The following is a 23,670-nucleotide window of genomic DNA, read 5'->3' as shown; positions in this document are numbered from 1 at the left end:
TATAAGTCAAAATACAGCAATTTAAGTGTAGAAAAAAATCTAAACATTACAGTAGAAAAGCCACAATTAGTTGTGTTTAACACTAAATATTGATTCTATTCTGTTGTATTTTCTAGAAAACCTCCTGTTTCCAGTGGCTCTCTGCTACAAGTTGATGCCGTCTTCTGTCTGCTCGCCTTTTCTTCCACTTTGTGCCGTTTTATCGATACATGATCCAGTCACACCATCTAACAGACATTATGTTAAGGAAAAAAACTTTTTATTTTTTTTCATGCGATGGTTGAGTTTGATGCTTTGCTTCCATGATATACCCTCTTAGTGGAAAACAAACATCCTGAGGTGCACATTCAGGTGTTTGTAGATGTCAGTTATAATACACATCTTTAAAGGCTGTTTTTTTTTTCTTCTTTCTCTGATGCACAAATCTCCACTCAGATCAAACTTTCCAGTTTAATTTCTGTCTGTATGATGGAGGTTTTTACAGCAGTTTGTTCTTATGTCACTTACAGCCTGATTTATGGAACATTTTAGTCCTAAAAATGGCAAAAACAGGACTTTCTGGGGCTGTTTTCCATTAATGGAGCGTAATGGAGCTACAGGAACACATCAACTAAATGGAACATGAACTTACTACATTTATATTCTGATGATGTATGCCAATTAGAGCATTTTATAAATTCATTTTCATACTTTCAGACAACTTTTAATATGAAAAACCCACTGCTTTATGATGACTGTGTGCTAACTCTGACCGTCTTCACTTTTTGATCGGAGAATGTGCTGCTTCTTAACACACACCACCACTCAGAACTATTTCATTTTGTGTATGTGTTGTGTGTGTGTGTGCTCACCCATCTGCAGCTCGTTGATGGTCTCCACCAGTGACCAGTCTGCACTATAACCACAGTGGGACTTCTCCAGTAAACTGTCCAGAACCTGCAGGACAGAAGACGCTGTCAGTTAAACCAACAGCTCAGCTGATATTTAAGAAGAGTTACTACTGATACCAATACATGAGGAGACCAAGTACTGCTGCTGCTGCTGGTACACCTGCTGAAGCTCTCACCTGTCTGACCGTCTGTCTCTCGTCCACCATCATCGTCTTGGAGCTCTCGTCTGACAAGTGGACACGAATGACCAGCTGAGGAGCAGAAGGAGGAGAGGAGCTGCTGAGTTACACCGACCAACATCACACTGACTTTAACGACGTCTGTTCACATTCAGAGGAGCTAAACGATGCAGAAACACAGCCTGAGCTTCAGGACTGAACCTGTTTCACTGTCAGGTCCTGCAGCCTGGTCCTCAGAGGAAGAACCGCTGATGGTGCACACTGAGGTTTGTGCTACAGTAAAGTGAAGCAGCACAGAGTACTACTGCAGTACACTGTGGTTCCTTGTACCAGGTGGGGTCATATAGCTGCATGCTGTGGGACCAGTCGACTGGGACATGAAGGGAAGTGGTGGTTTACTGGTACTCCATGACAAGTACGGTTCAGTGTTATGGAGTTCAGTCGTAGTAAAACGTTTTTTTCTCCAACATGCTCCAAAATCAAATCTGAAACTAGTCTAAACCAGGTCTGATTCCATGTCAACAACCAGGCCAGAAAACAGTTTAAATCAGACCTAAACCAAGTCTGTAACCAGTCTACTAAACCAGTCTAAATCAGGTGTGAAGCTAGTCTGAAGGTCTGGTCTGAAACCATTTCAAAAACCAGTCTATATTAAACCTAATCCAGGTCTGAAATAAGGTCAAGAACAGGCTAAAATCTGAACTAAAAATCTGACATAAATACAGTCTGAAACCAGGTTAAACACTGGGCTAGAAACCAGTCTAAACCAGGTCCAATACCAGGCTGAATAAAGTCCTGGACAAGTCCTAACTAAGTCTGAAGCCAGTCTGAAGAGTTTCTAAATCCGATCCACGTGTAAGGCCAGTCTGAACCAGGTACAGTACCAGGTCTGAAATTAGACCAGAAAAGCTCCTGAGTCAGACCTGAACCAGGGTTAAACCCAGCCTAGAAACGGTCCTAAAGCGGTCCTAACAACAGTCTGAACCAGGGCTCAGTGTTTCCTCCAGGATCTTTTCAGCAGCGGGGGCAGGTTCTCCGTGGCGGCGCTAACAAGTGACATTTAACTGCAGATTTGACTTTTACAACCTATTTATTGAATTCCAGTTAAAACATCATCTCTGCAGCCGTCCTGAGCAGAACCACAGCTCCCAGGAGGTCCATAAACATCTACATAAACTACCAGAGGTTACACTTCCAGAACACGTTATCACACGTTGTCTTTTTATAAACGTGCACGTTTGTGGTCTGTTTACACATTAACACGTCTCAGCCAATCACAGGACGGCGTTCGTCCCGACCACAGAGCCTCAGAGACGCGACGCCAACGTCTTCTGATGGTCGTTGTTTTATCGTTCAGCTTCCTTCAAAGTGTGCTGCAGAGCACAAACATCACTGTCACTTTTCTGGAGCTTCGAGTTGCGTCAACATACAGATGACTCGACTTAAAACACACACACTGACACACACACACACACACACACAGGTAGCTGCAGTCTGTGTAGTAAATCCAGGTTGTTAATCCGACTCTCCTCTCTGTGGGATTGAGACTCAGCTTGCAGTTGGTCATTATGCTGAGTGCTGTGTGTGTTAGTGTGTGTATCAGTGTGTGTGTCAGTGTGTATTAGTGTGTGTCAGTGTGTATATGTGTGTGTTGACCCCAGCTGTTATTGACCGGAGCGCTCAGTGTGGAGTTACACTGACCTGACCCAGAAAACTGAGTCCGCTGGACACGTGCCAGACACACACACACACACACACACACACACAGAGGCACGTGCACGCAGTCAGACACACACCACACAAACATCAACACAAACACACAACACAGTGAATGTGGTGCACAGCAGTGATTGGATTAGTCGTGTGAGTGTGGATGATAAATGACGTTCTGGGTCGTTACCGTCTCTCGTGTGTTTGGTGAATTTAAATCTTCCTCCTTGTTGCTGTGAAGTGTTGTGCAACCAGCTGTGACTGTGAGCGGACTCACCTTCTTCACCTGAGCCTCCTTGATCTTCTCCAGGGCCACCCGGATGTTCTCAGCCTTCAGCTTGGCCGCCTGCTCCTCCTGCACACAAACCACAGCCGCTCAGTCCACAGCAGCCAATCGCACCGACACAAACATTCCTGCGGCGTTCGTTTCGCTCGATCCGCATCAAAGCAGCGCGACCTGTCACCCACCTGATTCCTCCAGCAGGAATTCATGCTGAGTCCCTCAACCGGCGCTTCTGTGTCTGCTTCAAATTAAACCACAAACTTGTGTACTGATTTAAAAAAACGTCTCCAGAAAAGGCTCAGAGCGTCGCCTCCATCCGTCCTAGTTATGAATCGGCACCATGCTGATGTGAAAACACCAAACCTCAGACTTATTCCCAGAGCAGAGCTGCACCGAACACAGTCTGACTGTCACCCTGAGACCGGCTTCTCCTCCTGCTCCTCCTCATCGTCATCATCATCTCTGTTATTGTAGCTGCAGCAGATTGGATTAATGCTCGCTGAAGGAGGATTATCCAAACACACTCTTCAGCTGGAAGCCTGCGACTCTCCGCCGCTGCAGCCGGCCAACCCGAGGGTCAAAGGAGACGCCGGGGAGGTCGGACGGGTTCAAACCTGCAGCGAGACGCTTTGGTCGGCCGCACAAGAGTGATGAAGTCGACAGAGAGGAGAGAGAAGTGTGACGAGGCAGCAGAGGAGGAGGAGGAGGAGCAGGAGGATCAGACACAAACACAAGATCTGGAGCTAAAATAAAGAAACAGAAGCAAACAGGCTGCAGCTTCACCGGTCATCAGCTGATTCACTGGTCGGGCTCCGACCTCCAGCCAGTTAACCAGTTAAGCGGTTAACCAGTTAGTGGCGTTGACCGGCTGGACCTGAGGAAGGATGCTGCCTCCTCCTGTCACATCCTCTCCGGCCGAGCGAGGCAGCAGCACTGAGATGGAGAGGATGGGCTGACGGGGGGGATGGGCTGCTGCTGCTGCTGCTGCTGCTCAGACAGCCTCCATAGAAGCTGTGTTGATGTGGAGCCTCCTCACCCCTCCTCACCCCGTCTCCTCACCCAGCCTCTTTATCTGATGCCTCCTCACCAGTCTGAGTTCTCCACATGATGCTCCACTTTCATCCAACCAGCTCACACACATTCATACAAAACACTGAGGAACGAAGGGAAAGGGCAGAACAGAAATGAAGATGAGGACGAGGAGATTAGCAGCCAATCTCCTTATGGACGCCCCCGGATCCCCGCCGATGTAAACTCTGGAATCAGCAGCAGCAGCAGCATAAGCTCACGGCGGCTCCATAATGACGACCCTATGCTTTGTTCATCAGCCGGCTCCAGATTAGAGCGCCGAGGGGTTAAAGTGGCACAAATAATGTTGAACTGGGGCAGGACTATCTGCCACCAGGAACTGAACTACAACCGTTATTATTTTAATCAAGTGTTTGAAACGAAAGTTTATATTTTAATCGCATCATTTAGATTTATTAGCAGAATGCAGTGTTTGATCCTCAGTATGATCCATGTCTGTGTGCTTCCTGTTCAGTTTTACTTCTTTTTATTCAACTTCAGCACTCAGTTTAAATTTAATTCACTCAGACTAGCAGCCGTATGAGCAGAAAGACGTGTTACTACGACATGAAATCAAATTATTAATCATGGAATAGTTCTGTCTGCATTTTTGCAAATAAGCGTTATATTTGAATTAAATATTTTCAAAGCATTATGCTGACACTGAATCCAGTTGCTTTGATTTGTTGCCCTGAACACAATCAAAGCAACTGAGTTTAATTTATATATTAACAAGAATTTAGATTCAATTTCAAAAGATGCGACTCAAGTTAAAACAAACTGATTTGGAAAAGGGGGATTCAATTTAACTAAATATATATAACTGTGTGTGAAAGCCACCAAATGCCGAGTTAGTCCTGGTCTGTGGACTTTAATGGTTTAAAATCACCTGTAATTCTGTCTTTCACAGTTTATACGATGCTAACCAGCTAATGCCAACAGCTCGTTCTTCCTTCACGTGAATAATTCCTGCTGATTCTGAATCTGTACGAGGTTCTGGTCTTTAATAAATCCACATGATCGGTGTTTTCAGTGAGATTTCAGAGGCGCACTTCATCTATTATTCATCGGTTGGTACATTTTAAGAGGCCTTGACATGTTTTAATCCAGTAATTAATTCCTTAATTAGCACCACATGTGTCTTTACTGCTGTATTCTGGCTCTTTTTACTACATTTTCATTCAGACATAAAAATGCTGCTTCACATGTTTTGCAGCGCTCTGCTCTTCTCTCCTCCTGTCATCACTTCCAGCTTGCAGTTTAATCTTTTCTCTCTGCAACTCATAGATATTCCGCTGACCTATATTATAGAGCCACTAAAATTAGCTTCTGCCCAGGAAGGATCCGGCTGCCTTTGAAGTCGTGAGGAATGTGTCCCTCCTGAGCCGCCGTAGGCTGCAAACAGCAGCACTGGGAGTCAGTGGAGGCAGAAGTGGGCCAGCGGAGGGAGGCCGGCTGTAACACTGACACACAAGCACAGCTACATGCTAACTGATGTGCACGCAGCTGTTCCCTCGAAGCCGCTCTAACGAGTGCAGATAATTACGCCCTCAGCCTAATCACTGCTGCAGGAATTAGACCGGCCCCGCAGCTTGTAATCTGCCTGAATCTCAGGCCCGCCGTGGCTCCGCCCTCCTCTAATCTGGGCCGCAAATTAAAACAAAATCACGTTTCTCTTTTCGGAGGCGGCTCAGAGCGCTTTATGTCATGAATCAGCAGAGTCTTAGCTTTAACTTAGCTTGATCCACGGCAGTAAAAGCTGGATTTGAAGCCAACGGCAGCTGCTGCGAACGCAAATGGATCCTAAAAGTAAAACATTAATCTGAGCACATTCGTTTAGTGTTGATCTGCTCAGACGGATGTACAGATCCAGGAACACGTCGTCTCTATAAACACCATAATGTCTGATGAAATGGTGCAGCAGCAGTACGGAAACACAAACCAGAATTGATCAAACTGGCTTCAGCCCTCTGACAACCAACAACCATCAGCAGGTTTTAAAGGTTTGTTTCCTGTTTTGTCCAGACGACACCGTTGACTCGATCCAGAGACTCCAAAAACAAAGAATTGTCAGATTTTTAACTTTCTGATGTCCTCCAATGAATAATGAGCGACTCCATCTGGAAAAGGACAAGTCTAAGCTTGAAATTTTGATATTTAATCTAAATCACTTCATTCTATGAGTCACAATTTTTTAAAAAATCACCAAAAATGATCGATTCAGATCAGATGCTTTGATCTTTCCAGAAAAACCCAAACCTGCTGGATCAATAAACAACTGCAGCATGGATCAGAACCAGAGAACAGAGGAGCCAGCTGTTGGAGATACATTCAGCTGATGGAGGAACATCTTTCTACATCTGATGAGCAGAGAGGAGAAGTCTGGAGACGTGGAGATAGTTTAACATCTGCAGGACGAGGAGACGGCTTTATATTCTAATGCTGGTAAAAATGGAGTCTTTCTTTTTTCTATTTTTGGGATTTCTGTCTTTCTAACTTTGTCATACTGGCTGTAAAACATTTTTCTCCTTCCTCATGTTCTGGTTCCACAGAGCTGCAGGACTTTATGTTGCAGAGAAACATGAAGGAACATGAAGCAAACTGCTGCTGGGAGTTCAGAGGGTCAGAAGCAGTTGATCCAAAACTGAGGAAGATATTTTTTTTCCCTCCAACCTGAAGCAGGTTTTAGAATAAAACAAGGAGGAACTTTGTGTGTTGTCATTAGAAAGAGAACCAAAGCCAAGAACTGTGAACCAGCAGCCTGCTGCCGTTTATCTGCATGGACGTGATGATATTGGGAATCAGTGGCGCTCGGCTCCAAAGCAGATTATCCTGCAGATCTGGCACACTCCTCCAACCTCCAATCAAAGGGCCTCATCTGCTTTATCATCCAATCAAATCATCACATCGCCGATCCAATCAGATAAAGCCTTCTTACTTACTCGCCATCTAATGCCCACACACACACTCACATCCACACACATTAAGAAGCCTACAGCTTTGGCTTAGGAGCAGATTCTGACCAACATCACAGTCACGAGCCACTTCCATCCAAACACATTCTTGTACATCCAGAAATAAACCTTCACTTGTCAACCAATGAGACGCACGCAAGGAATACAGGGAAATACCTGAAGGCAATAAAAGGTGCATTTAAGATAAACCAGCTGATCTCCAGCAGCGTCCTGATCCGAGCACAACAGCAACAATTAGAGCATTGCTAGTCCCATTATCAGCATTGATCCGTGTTAGCCAGAACCAGCCTCATCCGCTGAGCTCCATTACTGCCGCTGGCTCGGCGCCAACACTCACCAACAGAACAAACCGGGCTGCTTCCTCTCTGGTCGTTGCTAACGCGATAAACATCAACCTGAAACCTTCATTAGCATCCAGCAGCGTAAAGCATCTCATGTCCAGTTAAACACAGCGCGACCTTCTTCTAGAACCAGCGAGGCAGTTTGGAATAAACACGGCAGCAGAAAACGAGCAGAGACTCAGAAGTGGTGCACGATTTGATGCCAAAATATTCAATGATGAAAGCCAGCCATCTTGTTTTGGCTAACATATTAGCTAACGTTATCTTGCGAAAGCCACTGTTGTGCTAATATTGCGTTGTTTTGGCTGATGTGTTCAGTAATTTCTTTGTTTAGGCTAACATATCAGCTAACATTATCCCATTTGGACCAACATTATACACTTAAGGCTAACTTTGCGCTAATATTATTTTGTTTTAGCTAATGTAGTAGGTAACTTTCTTATTTTGGCTAGCATAGCAGCAGATCATCAAGTTTTTAAATAACATCTTGTTGAAACTATTGTAGCGTTAATATTATGCTGTTTTGGCTAACGTAGGGGTAACTTTATCATTTAGGCTAATGTCGCAGCAAATATTATCTTGTTGAGACAAACATTTCTTTAGGCTGACATTGGCACACTTTGTTTATTTTAGGCTATTGTAGTGGTTAACATGATCTTGTTTAAGCTAACATCTCACCTATCATCATTTTGTTTAGGCTAGCGTCGCCCTAACGTTATGTTGTTTTGGCTAACACATATTCACTTGAGGGTAACTTTTTCTTACTTAGGCTAATGTAGCACTAATGTTAGTTTGTTTTGGCTAACATATTGGCTAACAATATCTTCTTTAGACTTACATTACCTTGTTTAGGCTAATGTAGTGGTCAACAAGATCTTGTTTAAGCTAATGTAGCAGTTAACACTATTTCTTTAGGATAACAAATTAGCTAGTATTGTCATGGCTAATGTAGCGCCAATGGTTTGTTTAAGTTAGCGTAGTGGGTAACTTTTTGTTGTTCAGGCTAACACAGTAGCTAACATTGTCTTATCTAATGTTTATCGTTCAGTATGTTCAAATGTAAAGCTTTGTGTGTGTTAGCACAATGTGTGTGCAGCATTTTTAAAAATAAGAGTTTGGTACTGAAATACATTATTTGATTCATTTATTACTTTTGATTTAATTTGGGTATGGGTATAACAGTACGGCTGCTAGCTATTAAATTTCTGCTGTGCAATAAACTAAACTTATGCAGCGTTCAGACACAAAATCTTAAAGTTATTAATTACAAAAAAAACATTTTTTAAGGAACCCTGGACGGCAGACCTCTGCATGATCTTCCCCAATACTGATCTCTGACTTGCTGCCTTTGGCGTCATCACACATGATGATGACGGTTTGGTTTCAACAGAAGCAGACACAGAAGCGCCGATCGTCTCACTCACCTGTTTCATTACCGTTAACAGTGTCAACGTGCTCGTTACAGTTATTATCACCACAAACATCTAATTACAGTGAAGCAGCTCGATCACACAGGAAGTGTTTCAGCAGCACACCGACTTTCTTTATTCTCGTTTCAAAGGAGATTTCTATCACTGCACATCTCTGCCAATTAGAGCTGATTAGAGCAACTGTGTGTTCAGGAGGAATGCTGATATCGTTATAGTTTAATATGCACATCATACGGACGTTAGCCCTCGCTGGCTGCAAACACTGAGATTCTCACGGGTGAATAGTGAGAGCAGCAGCCTGGGACTTATGGTTCTTCGTTACATCTTTCCGGTGTGATCGGATCTGCCTTCACTTGTGCTGTTTATTCTCCATGAACAAAGCAAACCAGCTCAGTCGTCCTGTAACAAACATCAGCAGCAAACAGCAACCAGAGACAGAACAGCATCATGCTCCAGTTACACAGTAAATATTCACAAAATGACCAGATGCAGGTGAACACAGAAACAGGCAGCACGCAAAGCTTTACAGCCGACTTTACGTCAATGTTAGACGACAGTCGACCATCAGAAACAGCTTTTAAATGTAAAGGATCTAATTTAGGCTAACATAGTGCTATGGAGGGGTTGAGTTTTTCTGGTTTGGCTAACCCAGTGGCTAATGTTATCTTGTTTAGGCTGACACACTGGCTAACATTTTATCTAGACTAACGTTATCTTGTTTAGGCTAATGCAGCAGTTCACACAACTTTGTTTAGACTATGGTAGCAGTTGCAATGTATTTGTTTTGGCTAACAGAGCTAACATTATCTTGTTTAGGCTAATGTAGTGGTTTACATAACGTTGCTTAGACTAAGGTAGACTTATTTAGGCTAACATAGCACTAACATTATATTGTTTGGGTATAAGTAGTAGTTTTTTCTTAGCTTAAGCTAACTTAGTGGCTAATATCTCCTTTAGGTTAACAGTAGCGAACATTAGCTCAATAAGGCTTACATAGCAGCTAATGGTATCTTGTTTCAGCTAACGACGCAGTTAACATAACTTTGTTTAGACTTATGTGGAAGTTAAAATATTTTTAGGCTAACAAGAGGCTAACATTGTGTTGTTTAGACAACATAGTGGCCAGTAACATAGTGGCTAATGTGACCTTGTTTAAGCTAACAGGGGCTAAAGCTATCTTGTTTAGGCTAACGTCATGATAGCTTGTATCGTTAGCCGTGTGCTGCTAATTACTTCCCTCATTAAGTGTCAACGTGTTCAGCATTTTAAAATTTATTATTGAAATACATTAATTTGGTTAATTTATTATTTTGGTTTTTATTCAGATTTGGAATCTGTGGTATTTGTAACAAATAAACTGCTGCTTTAGAATAATCTGTTTGACTGTTTACTGACAACAATAACTGATGCAGCTTCTAAACATCAGCGCTCACAGTTTCTAACCAATGTAAAGTATTTTTTAAGAAACACTCTTCATAGTTTTTTTTTCACGTCCAGTTAGTTTCTGTCTTTCAGGGTTTGAAATATTCCACAGAAAGACAAACCAAACGCTGTGACTGACGGGATACATGTTTGTATCGGAGTCTCTGTAAAGCTTTGAGATCAGACTGCAACAGAACTACAACACAAACTGCTGCCTGCACAGATGGAGACGGTGAAGAAGGAGGTGGAAGAAGAGGAGCTGACATGCAAACCGGACGTGACTCTGCAAACATGGTCCACATGCATGTACGTTCACTCATGCATGAAAGGTGAAGGCGAGGTGGATGCAGCATGCGGGGGGTAGGAGGGGAGAGGGGGGGCGTCACCTTTGTCAGCAGGTGGGAAGGTTTTCCTGCTATGTTTCTCAGAATCAGAGAGGTTTCCCTGTCCAGATAGGAGTGCTTTAAAGGGAGACAGAGAGAGTCGCCGTGAATTAATCTGCTGTCTGATTGGCTGGACGTGGCAGTTTAGCAGAAAGCTGTGTGGTGAAGCAGAAGTCAGCAGCAGAGAAACGTCACGGACGGATCTGTGAAGAACAACTACAGCAACAGGTTACAGTACGGATGGAGGGCTGCTGGGCGGAAGGAAAGGTTAGGAACACATCATCAGAGACTCGTCTTAGGCAGAACCCACGTCTGGTGGAGCCACCATGGATACAGAAACCAGTTCACCTTTAAACCTGCGGTGGTTCCAGTCTGGAGGTCGATCTGCTCTCAAGTGAACAAACTCTGAACAATCGCTGGTGTGACGTTCATAAAGAGAAACGCTCTACGACAGTCTCACAGAACTGAAGCCTTATTTCTGGAGGCGGGAGAACAGACGACTTATAAACAACTTGGTCCAACCTGATACAAACTGCTGAGTCCAATTTATTTAAGAACTCCTCGGTGCTGCATTTCTTTCAAATGCGTCCACTCGACTGGTTGAAGAGTCGGTACGATTTCAGTCCACTGAGATAATCTTTGGTTGAATCGACCCCTGAGTGGAGTGGGGACTCCAGAAACATCTAGAACCTACTGGAGGTCCACGCCACCACAGAGGCGTGTCCCAGAACATTTCTGAACCACCTGCTGATATCCCTGTTGGCTGCTGGAGCTGAGGAATCCTGATTTCATAAAAGGGACGGAACCTCATTGGACCTGAGGTTGGACGTGATTGAACACTGCAGGTCTACAAGGCGGCACTAGAAGGAGCGAGGGCTAAAGTTCTTGTAGCAAATGCAAAAAAAGTGTTGGGTTCAGTTGATCTGGTTCTGTGGGGGACTGACAACTTCATCCATAAATGAAAACTGCATCAAGCGGTTCTTGTCCAGTTTGTGTTTCTCATTTTCTTTCCCCCTGATGGTAAATGTTGATCTAAAATCAGGCTCAGAGGCTCCTGACTGCAGAACAAGCAGCTCGTTTCTCCAGTGGAACACATTTTAGGAGCTTGTACTATTTTTTGACTCGGCGATCATCGAGTCCATCTCTGCTCGTCTCCATCTTGGCAGCTTCACTCCCCCGAACTATCAGCTGATCCAACAATGAATCCAAGAGGTGGATCTGAGGCTGCCCTCCACTGTAGTTATGCAGAACTTTAAACCTTGAACCAGGTTAAACAGGTGACATGTAAAGATCCACCTCCTGAAACATCATCTGTAGAGACCAAAACCTCTGTCGCTGAAGGCTGCAAACGTGTTTATTTTGAACATTTTAACGTGGAGGTTTCATGGAGGATTGACTTGTTTTTGGAGCCTCTAGTGGACGTTTGATGAACTGCAGCCTTTGCTCTTCGTGCTGGAGGCTTTGACTTCCACCCGGGAACGAACAGCTTGTGGACGTTTCCTGACACTGTGGAGCAGCGAACACACTGACGGAGACACCAGGCTGCTGAACGGTTTGATCTCCAGACCTTCAGCGCGGCTCAGAGCTCACCTGCTCCTGATTCATTTTCCTAATGCTGACCTCAGATCACAGCAGTCGCCACTAATTTCATTTTCCAGGCTTTAAGCAGCGGTTTCAGCCTCCGACACCTGTCTGCTAACTGGGATTATGCTGCTGTTGTTTCAGCAGATTAAGAGCCGATTACCAGCATCAGACACAATCACGGGAACAATGACGGGCATTCATGCAGCTTCTGAGCGGCCGACTACCAGGAAGGATGTGGAGGAGCGTCTGAGGACAGAAAACATCTTGTGATGCCGCTCAGACTGAAGCAACAAAAGCAGATGTTTCCCACAGCTGCACACCAGCAGCAGGTTTTCTGCAGCAGCTTCCTGCTCCTTTTGTTTCTTGTTTGAGGGTCTGCAGCAGCGTGGTTTCTGTTCTCCTTGTTCTGACAGTTCCTGCTGCTCCAGGCTGCGTCTTCGCCTCTTTATCATCTCAGCGGCTGTTTTTCTTTCCCACAATGCACTAAAGAGACAAACGTGGACGTGACCTTCCCTGAATCATCTGTGGACAGACGCGTTCTGACAGAATGTGACGATTATAAAACACAAAAAGAGCTTTTATCAGTTAGTAGGACATTTTATGAGGCGTTTCTAAGCTGTAAAGAGCATTTATATGGAGTCCCTGTTTTATTTCTGAGCCCAGCGTCTGCTGAGGGAGTTTAACCCTGAACCTCAACACGAAACGAGCTGCAAACACAAACCCTGTTCGGCGATGTGAGACGAAAAAGAATAACTCTAAAAGCTAAAGAAGAAGTGAAGACGCTGCGACAGAAACCAAAGTGTTAATGAGTCCGACTCATTAGAAACTGGAACTGCTGAGTCGTCTCTCCTTCACACTCGCTCTGAGTCAGTAAAAATAAACTAAATCCCCATTGAATTCTGGCCGTCGTCCTCTGGAGGAACAAAGGTTTTGTCAGACGTGAGCCTTTCTGATGCTGCGTCCAGATCGCTGCCACCAAAAGCAGATTCACTGTTTCTCAGCCAGTCTGGAAGCCGAGGACACAAAGTCTCTCGTCTTTAGCAGCAGGACGACAGAACGGACAGGAAAAGGTCCGCAGAGTTCACTGACTAACAAGCAGGAGAGTCGGTGGCAGCAAATAACACACTGATTCCTACCAGCTACCACCAGACGCTGGCTAACTTAGCTTAGCATAAAGTCTGTTAGCCTGGCACCATTCAGAGGGAATGAAATCCACCTGCCAGCAGCTCATTAATAAATAAAGTGTAAATTAGTAAAGGACGTCACTTTCCAGACTTTTTCCAGATATGAGAGCGGTTCTAGTTCAGAATTAGCTGCAGAGCTTTTTGAAATGCGCCGTCTGAGGAGGAAGATGTTAAAACGGGACAGAAAACACAAACAACCGACACCTGACAGCGTTTACGAACAGAGCCGGGCTGGACAGTTAATCCAAATGCTGCACAAATCTCAATACGTCCAGACCACAGCGGCGGCCATTTGTTTGGCTAAAGGTCAAACGCACCGCGACATAAACGAAGCCCCGTGAAGCTACGAGGTGCTCCGACCTCCACATCACGTTCCACTGACGTAAAGACTCACATCATCACTTTTATATTCATGTCAGCGGAAAAGAAATGCGAGAATATTCTCTAAAATCCTGCCTCGTGTGGCAATCTGTCAATCTAAATAACAATAATGTAGTTTTTATGTTTTTGTACATACAGCAAAGATGATGCAATAGAAGGAAAACACAGTATATTGGTTCATTCACTTTTAACCAGATTTATAGTAAAATAAATGGAGACCAAAGGTTCTTACAGCTGCAAAAAACATCTTTGTAGAACCTTCTAAGTGCAGCTTTTAAACAAGCTCCTGCTCCAGGGAAAGTACTTCAAGTTCCGTTTTCCTCTTTTCAAACATCACCGTTAACTTAAACTCACCACACAGACGCTCTGTTGTTGTATTTCTGGTGTGACGTCTAATATTTACTATCGGTGGGTGTTCTGCTCAGAGTTAACGCTGAAGCTGTTGGATTCTGGACGCCAGTAAAACCATGAACACTGCTCCGAGAAGTGTCGAGTCTCAGCTTCACCAGAAGACAAATGAGCTCTGGAGATACTTTTAGATTTTTATTTTCCTTTTTTTTTTTAAGTTTTGGTTAAAAATCTAAACAGACAAAACAGCTATTTACTGCATTTTCCTGAAATATTGCAGATATGATGATCAATAATGTCCCAATAAGCTCAGATTGAGTCCACACTGATACAGATATTTTACAAAGCTAGCACGTTCTTCAGCCACATCCTCTGCACACAAACAGACCTCTGAGTCACTCAAACAGATATTTTCCATCTCTGGTTCGTGTGAATCCTGTAAAACTGAGAGTTTGTTGTCTGTTGTTGCTTCAGAGGACACACACCAGATTCTTAGCAGTAAAATGTGTCTAACATTAGTTCCTTCACAACATCTGCAGTTTGAAACGACAAACTGACAGAATGCTCTTCTCTGGTATTTGATGTAAAGCTGGTGTAGACGGGCTGAGGTGTGATTTAGATGTTTTGTAAATCGATGGACAGATTTAATTTAGGAAAACATCCCATAATATTGAGGCCTTAAGCCCACAGCTAGAACCTAAATCTGTGCATCTGGACCTACAGAACCTCTAATCTTCAGCCTCTCCGTGCAGCAGCTCCATCCTGAGACGTGGCCGCTCAGATCTTGGCCGGAGGGAAAAGCCGCCGGCCGTAATCGCGCGCGTTTGTGTGCATTTGACCTAAATATCATTTTTAATCTGCGGTTGTCAAGAGAGAACTAATGCTTTCTACAAAACGGTTTCTAGTGATTGAAGCAAACACACACTCATGAGATTACTAATGACGAGGACGACGCGTCGCTCAGAAACACAGCAGATATCTGCGTTCCCAAACAAGAACACTGAGACTGTGGGAGGGTTCAGGATCAGACCATCAGAGAGGGGCTGAAAGAAGCAGCTCCTTGTTCGGGATGAGTCACAGGATTATATAAACCTCGCTGAGCCACGGATCTGTGTCTGTCTGCACAGTTCACATTGTCAGGAAATATGAGTAATATAGTAAATAATTTAGCAAATGAATAATTAATAGCATTCTGTCTGGCGTCCCGCTGCCTGTCTCCACACGCTGAACCCCGCAGCACAGCGACTGTACGCCACTGTCTTTCTCTTTGAATTATTTAACCTTTATTTCCCAGAGAAACGTTCGCAGTTCGCTCTATTTCCCTCCAGTCAGACGTGGAGTAAAAAACCTTGTGTGCGTGTCGCGGCTGTTTCTATCAGTCTGTGTGTTGTTGCCCAGAATCAGCAGGACAGTTTGGAGTCTGTCGAACTGATTTGGCTCCACCGAAGCATTTGGCAGCTTTTCTGCTCTTCGTGAAAACCTCCAGTACAGTCCACAGTCCTGGCAGCGGAGGGACGGTTTCCGTTGAACTCTTTCCATCAGTCATCACTTTGACTCTCGTACGTCTGGAAAAGCTGCATCAACGGCATCTCCTGGCTTCGTGTGTCAAAACAAACAAGGTTGCTGCAGCTTCCAGAAGACGTGAAGCCAAACTGCAGTTCGTCAAAACGTCCACTTGAGGCTCCAAAAGCGAGTCAATCCTCCACAGAGCCCCACGTTGAAATGTTTGAATTTACAGCAGGAATAAAGACGTTTGCAGCCTTCAGCGACGAAGGTTTTGGTCTCTACAGCGGATGTTTCTGTTCATGACGACTGCACAGGAGGTGGATCTTTACATGTCACCTGTTTAGCCTGTTTTAAGGTTTAAAGTTCTGCATAACTACAGTGGATGGCAGCCTCAGATCCACCTCTTCTCTTATTTTTGGATTAGTTGGTAGCTGATGGAGACAACCAGAGCTTCAAAGCTGCTCTGTTCAAACGATCTGTGGCTGAACAATCAAAGATTTTTCTCATCTTGTGTCTTTTCCTAAAAGCGTTTCCTCAGCCTTGATGGAAAGCGTCCTGATGTGAAGCAGAATTCATGAGGACAAAGAAAAAGCTTCCAGATAATGTGAGAGTGGCTAACATGTGGAGTTTCACTAGAATCTGTTTATTTTGCTTCCTTAATTCCAACATTATTATTCTGATCTTAGCTCCTCGTCTCTCATTCAACTGTTTTGGTGTTTATTAGTCTTTAAATCCTGAACATGTTTCATCAGCTGTCCATAAAACAAAAGTTTGATGAATCGATGTTTAAAGACTCTGACGGTCACGTAGTCGTGTGACAGCAGAGGCTGCGGATGTCGGATCACTTTTAAAGGAATTGTGGGACGATTTTATCTAACGTTCTTCATAAAGGTTGGACCAGTGGATCTGATGCTGAAGGAGAAAAGGAAGAAAGGATTTAGAGGATTCAACCAGAGTTTATCTTCAGTGGACGTCAGATTTGGAGACAGAGTTTGTTGTTTCTTTAACTTCAGGGCTTGAAGAGGTTTTAGACCAATAGGATCCCTCCAGCAGCAAAATATAGATATTTTTTTTTAACCTGTTTAATCAGAAAAAACAGGAACATGCAGAGATTTCTGGCACATAAAGAGCACAGACTCATGATTGTTGTGCCTAATCCCCTCCAGAGTCTCATTCTGAGCAGGAAAAGCCCTGATTTTAAACATACGTCAGCAGAAACATCTCGTATTCCTCGTTAACACGGTGAGCACCAGCCAACACAGATCATGGAGTTTAGCTTCACCACTTCCAGGTCGTACCTCGGTGACTTGGTGACTCTGACCGGCTCCTTCGGCTGACGGCTGCCCACCGTCGGACTCGGACCGGAGGACGCTGTCCAGCGAGTCCATGGAGGAGGCCGAGTTCACCGAGACTCCGGAGGCCGAGGTGACGGAGGAGCGAGACGACTGGACGATGGAGCGCACCTGGAGAGGAACGACGGGAAACAGAGCAGGTTGGTCGACTGAAAACCAGACGAACGAAGCTCCACGAGCTCATAAAGCAACCTGATAGCAAGGTTACTACATTTCAACATCTTTTGAAGCCTGAACAGCATCAGAAACTCAGTTCAGCTGAATCATTCGGCACCAGATCACAGCAGACGTCGTCTGAGGACACTTATTATATTACAGAGAGAAACTGCTGTTAATTAGCTGCAGCTGATTAAATCTGCTTGTGATTTGAAGAACCTGTTTAAATTTTTAAAAAAGCCCAAGGTGAGAAATAGATCCGAGTTTCAGTCTCTATCCACAGATTAATTGTATTTAACTGTAACAAAAACGCAGCATAAAAATGAAATCATGTGTTTCAAAGAGCCATCCACAGGTAGATGATGATGTATTTGAGGTTAAGGAATGCTAATGGTGAAGTAGACAGAAGTCTGGATTCCAACCAGGTGTCTCAGGAGGTAAACAGAAGAGTTTCTCATCTACAGACATTTAAATGCAAAACAAGCAGCTTTATAAAACAGTGAAGGAACCAAACTGCAGAATAACGATGTTTAAAATGTGTTCTAGCAGCTCAGCTTCATGTTCTGATTTGTTTCATCCTTTACGAGTGAAGTTCACTCATGAAGTCCTTCTTTATCTTCACTGTCTGACTGTCGGCACCTCTAAGCTCGTATTCTTCAGAACCACCCAGACGATAACACTCACTGTGAAGCTGTTCAGATAAAAACTGTCTAGAATCTGGAAACATCAGAACCATGATGTTGAGGAAATGGTTTCATTCATTCGTCTTTCTGCATCACCAGAACGTGTTTTGAGCCTTTTGGGATAAACTTTAAACACATTTTTTATCCCTGAACTGCGTCAGTGAAGACGGTGAATTCACCTCGTGGTCGCTGACGGTGCCGACCGATCCGGTTCTCCGGTGCTGGCGCTGAGAGGTCCCGGGTCGCCGCATGGTGGCCGACGTGTAGGAGGAGGCGGAGCTTAGGGAGTGGGAGGACGTCTGACGGGCGGCTTCGTCCATGCTGAGGGACGCCTGCAGCAGACGGAGGACGGATCATTTATTGTTATTAGTGTTCAGACAGGAAACATGGATCAGAAAAACTAATCATCAGTCACATGTGACGCAGGAGCTGTGAGATGTAACGCTGAAGCTCAGATTTGCTCTGATCAGGACTCTCTTCTTTCCAGATTCAGTCGGTCTGATCAGGTTTCTGGGAGGCAACATGAGCTTTGGATTGTTGTGATACTAAAAGCTGTGTTTGCAGTCAGCAGAGTGAATGACAGTAACTGATAGTAGAAACCGACAGAGAAGCTTGATGTGACTTTAGATCAGTTACCGCTGGCCGACACCTGATAAACAATCAGAGTGAATAAAGACCAGCAGCAGAAACCTGTCACATGTATTTAACTCCTTCAGTCTGTTGTTTCAAACCTTCTCCAGCTGAGCCGTGATGTCGTCCAGGCTGAAGTTAGACGCCAGCGCTGGTCTCCCATGATGCCCGGTCGGAGCTCTGATGGTTCCGGCCGGTGAAGCTCTGGTGCTGCTGCTGCTGCTACTCGCTCCACTGCTGCCGCCACCACCGCCGCCGACGCTGTTGCTGCCGCCGCCGGCTGGCTGCTGCCGGCTGCTGCGACCTGCTGGAGGCTTCTGACGAACCTGCAGACGGCGAGACGGAGGAGAAGGTCTGAAGTCACCAAGAAGGTTTCAGAAGAACAGCTTCACGTGTAACTAAGAACAGCTCGTCCTAATTTACTGTAAATACTAAATGAACTAACGGTGAGACGAGGTGGTGTGTCTGGGGAGGATATTCGGTTTCATAAAAACCCTGCTACATGTGGACAAGGCCTAAGAACCTCCTAAGACTATCGATTCTGGACGCTGCTGGACAATAAACTGAACTGGGGCCGGACCGGATCGCTGCAGGTGTCGGTACCTTGGTGTCGGTCAGACCCAGGCGGGCCAGGCTGTTGGGTTTGGTGTTGATGGTGCTGAGCTCCTGCTCGATGGAGCAGAGATCCGCCATGAGAGCGTCCAGGTCCACGTTCTCGCCCTGATTCAAGGCCTCTGTGGACGGACAGACAGCAGGACGTTAGACACGGAGGACAAACAGAAGAGCGGCCGTGATGTAAACAACAACCGGGTCGGACCGTTGATGTTGTAGATGGAGAATCTGTAGGAGAAGTTGGCCATGTTGGTCTCCTGTCTGAGGGGAGCCTTCTGCTGAGGAGGACGCTCTGGACGACCGTCATCGAGGCTCTGGACGGAGGAGGAACCAACACAGAGATCAGCTTCAAAGGGAACCGACAGACTCCTGCTTTATTACTGATAAACCAGATGAAGCTCTGCTGGATCACCTGAGTTACCTGAGTGAGCTTATCCAGCTCCCCCAGCCAGGCTCCAAACATCTTGTCCAGGTCCTGGTCCTCCTTATCGCTGTCCTCCTCCTCCTCCTCGTCCTCTCTCACCTCCACCTCCTCGTCGGACACCTGCTCCATCTGAAGAAGAAGAAGAAGAAGAAGAAGAAGAAGAAGAGGTTATTTATGAACTGTCTGCAGTTTGATCTGTCAGCTCCATCTAGTGGCCAGCAACCCAAACTACACTGCAGCTTCTTCAGCAGCTTCTTCAACGTTCAGAAGCTGCAACACAACTTCAAAATGCCATAAACAGACTGAATCAGAATTTAGCAGTAAAAGAACCACGTTTATTTATTCAATCTTTACTTTAAAGATCTCTGAGGAGCCTCCATCTGTTTAATGACATCGAGTCAAAATACAAACAAAGATGAACAACAAAAAGATGCACCGACAAAGAAAAGGCATCAAATGTCCCGTTTAGAGGATAATTTATTAGAACATGAGTTAAACACTACTTTACTTTGTCAGTGCTCTGCTGCGTCGTTCTCCTCCTCCACCACATTAATCTGATCAATTCACTTACTTTGAAGATTCTGTTCAATCAGCAAAACATAGAAGTATTATCGTTATTAGATTATTGATCTCCAGCAGAAAACAAAGTCAATAAAATCTGATTTGTCTTTACCAGCTACTACATCAATAAATATAAGCCTATAATATAATCCATATAAAACAGACCATTCTGCATGATGAGGACTTTAACTTGTATGAGAGTATTTCTAAGTCCGGTGCACAGATCTGTGTAGATCCAGAAAATAAAGAGTAAAACAGTCAGCACCAGAACATTCAGACCGTCTTGCTCTTCGACCTTTTGTCTCTTTTGTCTGTTTTTAAATGACCAAAAAACAACAACACAAAGACTTGAGTCTGGACGTTAACAGGGTCAGAGGGATCGAGCTGCTTTCTGGACCTTTCGCTGTGTTTGCTCTAAAAATAATCGTCATGAACGTGATTTACAGCAAAACAGTCCCAGAAGCTGCAGAGTGAAAGCAGGCGAAAGCTTCGGACCGATCAGCGGAGCGTCTGAGAGCCAGTCAACACGCTGCTGCTGTGATTAACGACCACAACAACCAGCTCTCTGCTCACAGACGCAAAGACACACAGCAGCTGCCCGATTGTGCCGACGACCAGCAGCCGATGATTTCTCTTCAGCGCATGAGGTCACAGGCTTTCTGATGATTTATCAAACCAGAAAACGAGGAGGTGGAACCAAACGAAGATTAATCAGCAAATGAAAATGATCCACTGACGGCTCTGTGCGGGAAACACAAACTGATTTACAGCCGTAGATAGAATTACTGATGATCACAGACATGTTGGACGTAAACTCTGCGTCCACGCGGTACAGAACCTAGCGTGTCGCCGTCATGTGCAACACGTGCAGCGGCAGTCACGTGACCGAGTGACGTCACCAACATCAGGATCTGCGCGACAGATGTTCTGTGACCGCTGGCAGGTGCACATCTGAGAACTCTCCGAGGAGCTCAGACTGGAGCAGGAATCAGGCGTCAGCAGGAAGTTGTTCAGGGCAGGAGCTGGACGTTTAAAGAATCTATCAGCTGATGAACCACAACAGTGACAAACAGGAGCTACTGGACAGAACGGTGGAGGTTTGTTTGGTGAAGTTCATGTTGTTGAGAAGACTGAAACCAGAAGTTTACATCCACTGTAGAAAAAGACACAGAACCTTTTTTTTTTTTCTCACTGTCTGACATTAAGTCAAACTTTTCCTGTTTCAGGTCAGTCAGGATCACCAACATTATTTCTATTTGCTAAACAACAGAATAATGAGAGAGAGAATTTTTTATTACTTTCTCCAAAGTCAGAAGTTTACATCCACTAAGATGCCTTCAGACTATTTGGGAAAGCCCAGATGATGATGTCATGGCTTTGGAAGCTTCTGATTGGTTAATTGACAACATGTGAGTTAATTGGAGGCACACCTGTGGATGTATTATAAGGCTCACCTCAAACACACTGCTTCCTTTGGTGACAACATGGAAAATCTAAAGAAACCAGCCAAGATATCAGGAGGAGAACTGTGGACCTCCACAAGTCTGGTTCATCCTTGGAGCCAATTTCCAGATGCCTGAAGGTTCCACGTTCATCTGTTCAGACAGTTCTATCAAGTATAACCACCATGGGAATGTCCAGCCATCATAGGCTCAGGAAGGAGACGGTTCTGTGTCCCAGAGATGAAGTGTTCTGGTTGAAATGTGTGAATCAACCCCAGAACAGAAGCTAAAGACCTTGTGAAGATGCTGGTGAAGCTGGTCAGAGAGTCATTATCCACAGTGGAACCAGTCCTGTACCCACATGGGCTGGAAGGCTGCTCAGAGAGGAAGAAGACATCACTCCAGAAGAAACATAGAAAAGACAGATTACAGTTTGTAGATGCACACAGGGACAAAGAGCTTCATCAGTGGAGACATGTCCTGTGGTCTGATGGAACTAAACCTGAACTGTTTGGCCTTAATGACCATCGGTACATCTGGAGGAAAAAGGAGGAAGCTTGAAGCCTGAGAACACCATCCCAGCTGTGGAGCACGGGGGTGGCAGCATCATGCTGTGGAGGGACTGGTGACCTTCACACAATAGATGGCATCATGAGGAAAGAACATGATGTGGAGATATTGAAGCAACATCTCCAGACATCAGCAGGAAGTTAAAGCTTGGACACTAATGGGTCCTTTTTCTTGGCCAAAACAAAGCTACATGTTTGTGTCTTACACGCTACGTTTATCTCCCTGTGACTTCCTTCTCGTCCATAAAATGAGATTCAAGTTGAAGTATTAATGCAGTCGGACCTCCAGGGAGCGTTACTGGTGCTGCAGGAGCACTGGGAGCAGAGCAGCGCTGCACGAGGAGGAGACTCTGAAGAAGATGGAAGAAAAACCAGGAACAGTTTTTGATTTTTATAGGATTTGAGTAAATATTTAGGTACAGCCAGAAGATAGCGTAGCGCACAGCTTGACTGCCACGTTGTGATCGGTTCAATCAGGACAACAAACACACCAGTGGAGTTATTTTGCTGTTTTTCGGTGAGGAGCAGTGACCTACTTGAGCAGCCTCACAGCGTCTGTATGGATTAAACTAATTAAATATGACGGGTTAATTAGTGAGCTGGAGGCTAAGTTTGTTATTGTCGGGCAGAACCAGTTTTCTGCTGTTTTCACTTTATTTTGCTATGCTAAGCTAAGCTACGCTAAGCGACTGCTGTCTCTGGCTTCACACTGAACCGACAGACTAACAGAGGTGTTGCTCTTATCCACAGTAATTCTCAGAAACTCCGACTGTCATTGTTTTGTCATTTTAAACTCCGTAGACGTCTTTTGTCCGACTGTAAATAATATTTTTAGTGATTCTCTGATTCGTATTTAGGGGCCCACGTGGATTTATCTGTTGCAGGACGACTAATTAACTTCTCTTATCGCGTAGAACCTCGTTAGCTTGAGAGCAAAACTGAGCCTCCGGATATCAGCGAGCAGTTTCTAGCGACTGCGGTCTAGTTTCTTGTCGTCTTGACTTCCTGATCAATAATTTGATCGGTCCCATCGCTTCCCTCCATTTAATCCCTGAGTGCCTCTGCTCCCTCTCCTCCACCCAGACGACCCTGCAGCGTCGCCCACAGCTCGGGGAGCTATTCCTGGGTAGCTGCTCAGCCGTCGCCCCCCTCTGGGGAGATGGAGCTAGCCAACACACACACACACACACACACACACACACACACACACATAGAAAAACACACCACAAAAACACACACATGGAGGAGCAGCGCTACAATTAGATCCCTGTGGTTGCAAAGTCTGTCATTTAGACTGCAGGATAGAGTGTGTGTGTGTGTGTGTGTGTGTGTGGTTTGTGCGACGCTGTGGGACCAGAGGATCATTGTGAAAACTCTCACAGCTGCGCTCTCGTACAACAATCTGCCGAAGGTTCGGTTCAGACCAACAGATGAACCTTTTTTCCGTCGAACCGTTTGGGAAATTTAAACGAGACGAAGATTCGCTTCGTCCGATCCAGCCGTCGCTGCAGCCTTCAGAGCTTCCAGCTTCATAAAACTGTCCTGAGATTATCAACC

At 44.9% G+C, this 23,670-nt stretch overlaps 1 protein-coding gene across 5 annotated transcripts in view; it reads right to left on the bottom strand.

Moving 5' to 3' along the window:
- Positions 1-23,670, bottom strand: part of raph1a (Ras association (RalGDS/AF-6) and pleckstrin homology domains 1a) — an 83,069-nt gene that overhangs the window by 14,316 nt on the left and 45,083 nt on the right. For 2 of the 5 annotated variants that reach the window (XM_008302477.1, XM_008302478.1), the window contains exons 3-12: positions 19,530-19,670; positions 19,323-19,431; positions 19,109-19,239; positions 18,607-18,831; positions 18,055-18,207; positions 16,983-17,147; positions 10,685-10,759; positions 3,057-3,134; positions 1,067-1,141; positions 852-936 (exon numbers count right to left, since the gene is read on the bottom strand). In XM_008302477.1, coding sequence (XP_008300699.1) covers positions 852-936; positions 1,067-1,141; positions 3,057-3,134; positions 10,685-10,759; positions 16,983-17,147; positions 18,055-18,207; positions 18,607-18,831; positions 19,109-19,239; positions 19,323-19,431; positions 19,530-19,670 — 1,237 coding nt within the window. The remainder of the gene's footprint in view (positions 1-851; positions 937-1,066; positions 1,142-3,056; positions 3,135-10,684; positions 10,760-16,982; positions 17,148-18,054; positions 18,208-18,606; positions 18,832-19,108; positions 19,240-19,322; positions 19,432-19,529; positions 19,671-23,670) is intronic. The other 3 variants (XM_008302479.1, XM_008302481.1, XM_008302482.1) reach the window with 3 other exon arrangements.

This window comes from Stegastes partitus, unplaced genomic scaffold, assembly GCF_000690725.1.
Source record: "Stegastes partitus isolate 25-593 unplaced genomic scaffold, Stegastes_partitus-1.0.2 Scaffold1821, whole genome shotgun sequence".
In the NCBI taxonomy this organism is placed as follows: domain Eukaryota; kingdom Metazoa; phylum Chordata; class Actinopteri; family Pomacentridae; genus Stegastes; species Stegastes partitus.
The sequence above is the reverse complement of the archived record's forward strand: the minus strand, read 5'-3'. Positions and strand labels throughout refer to the sequence as shown.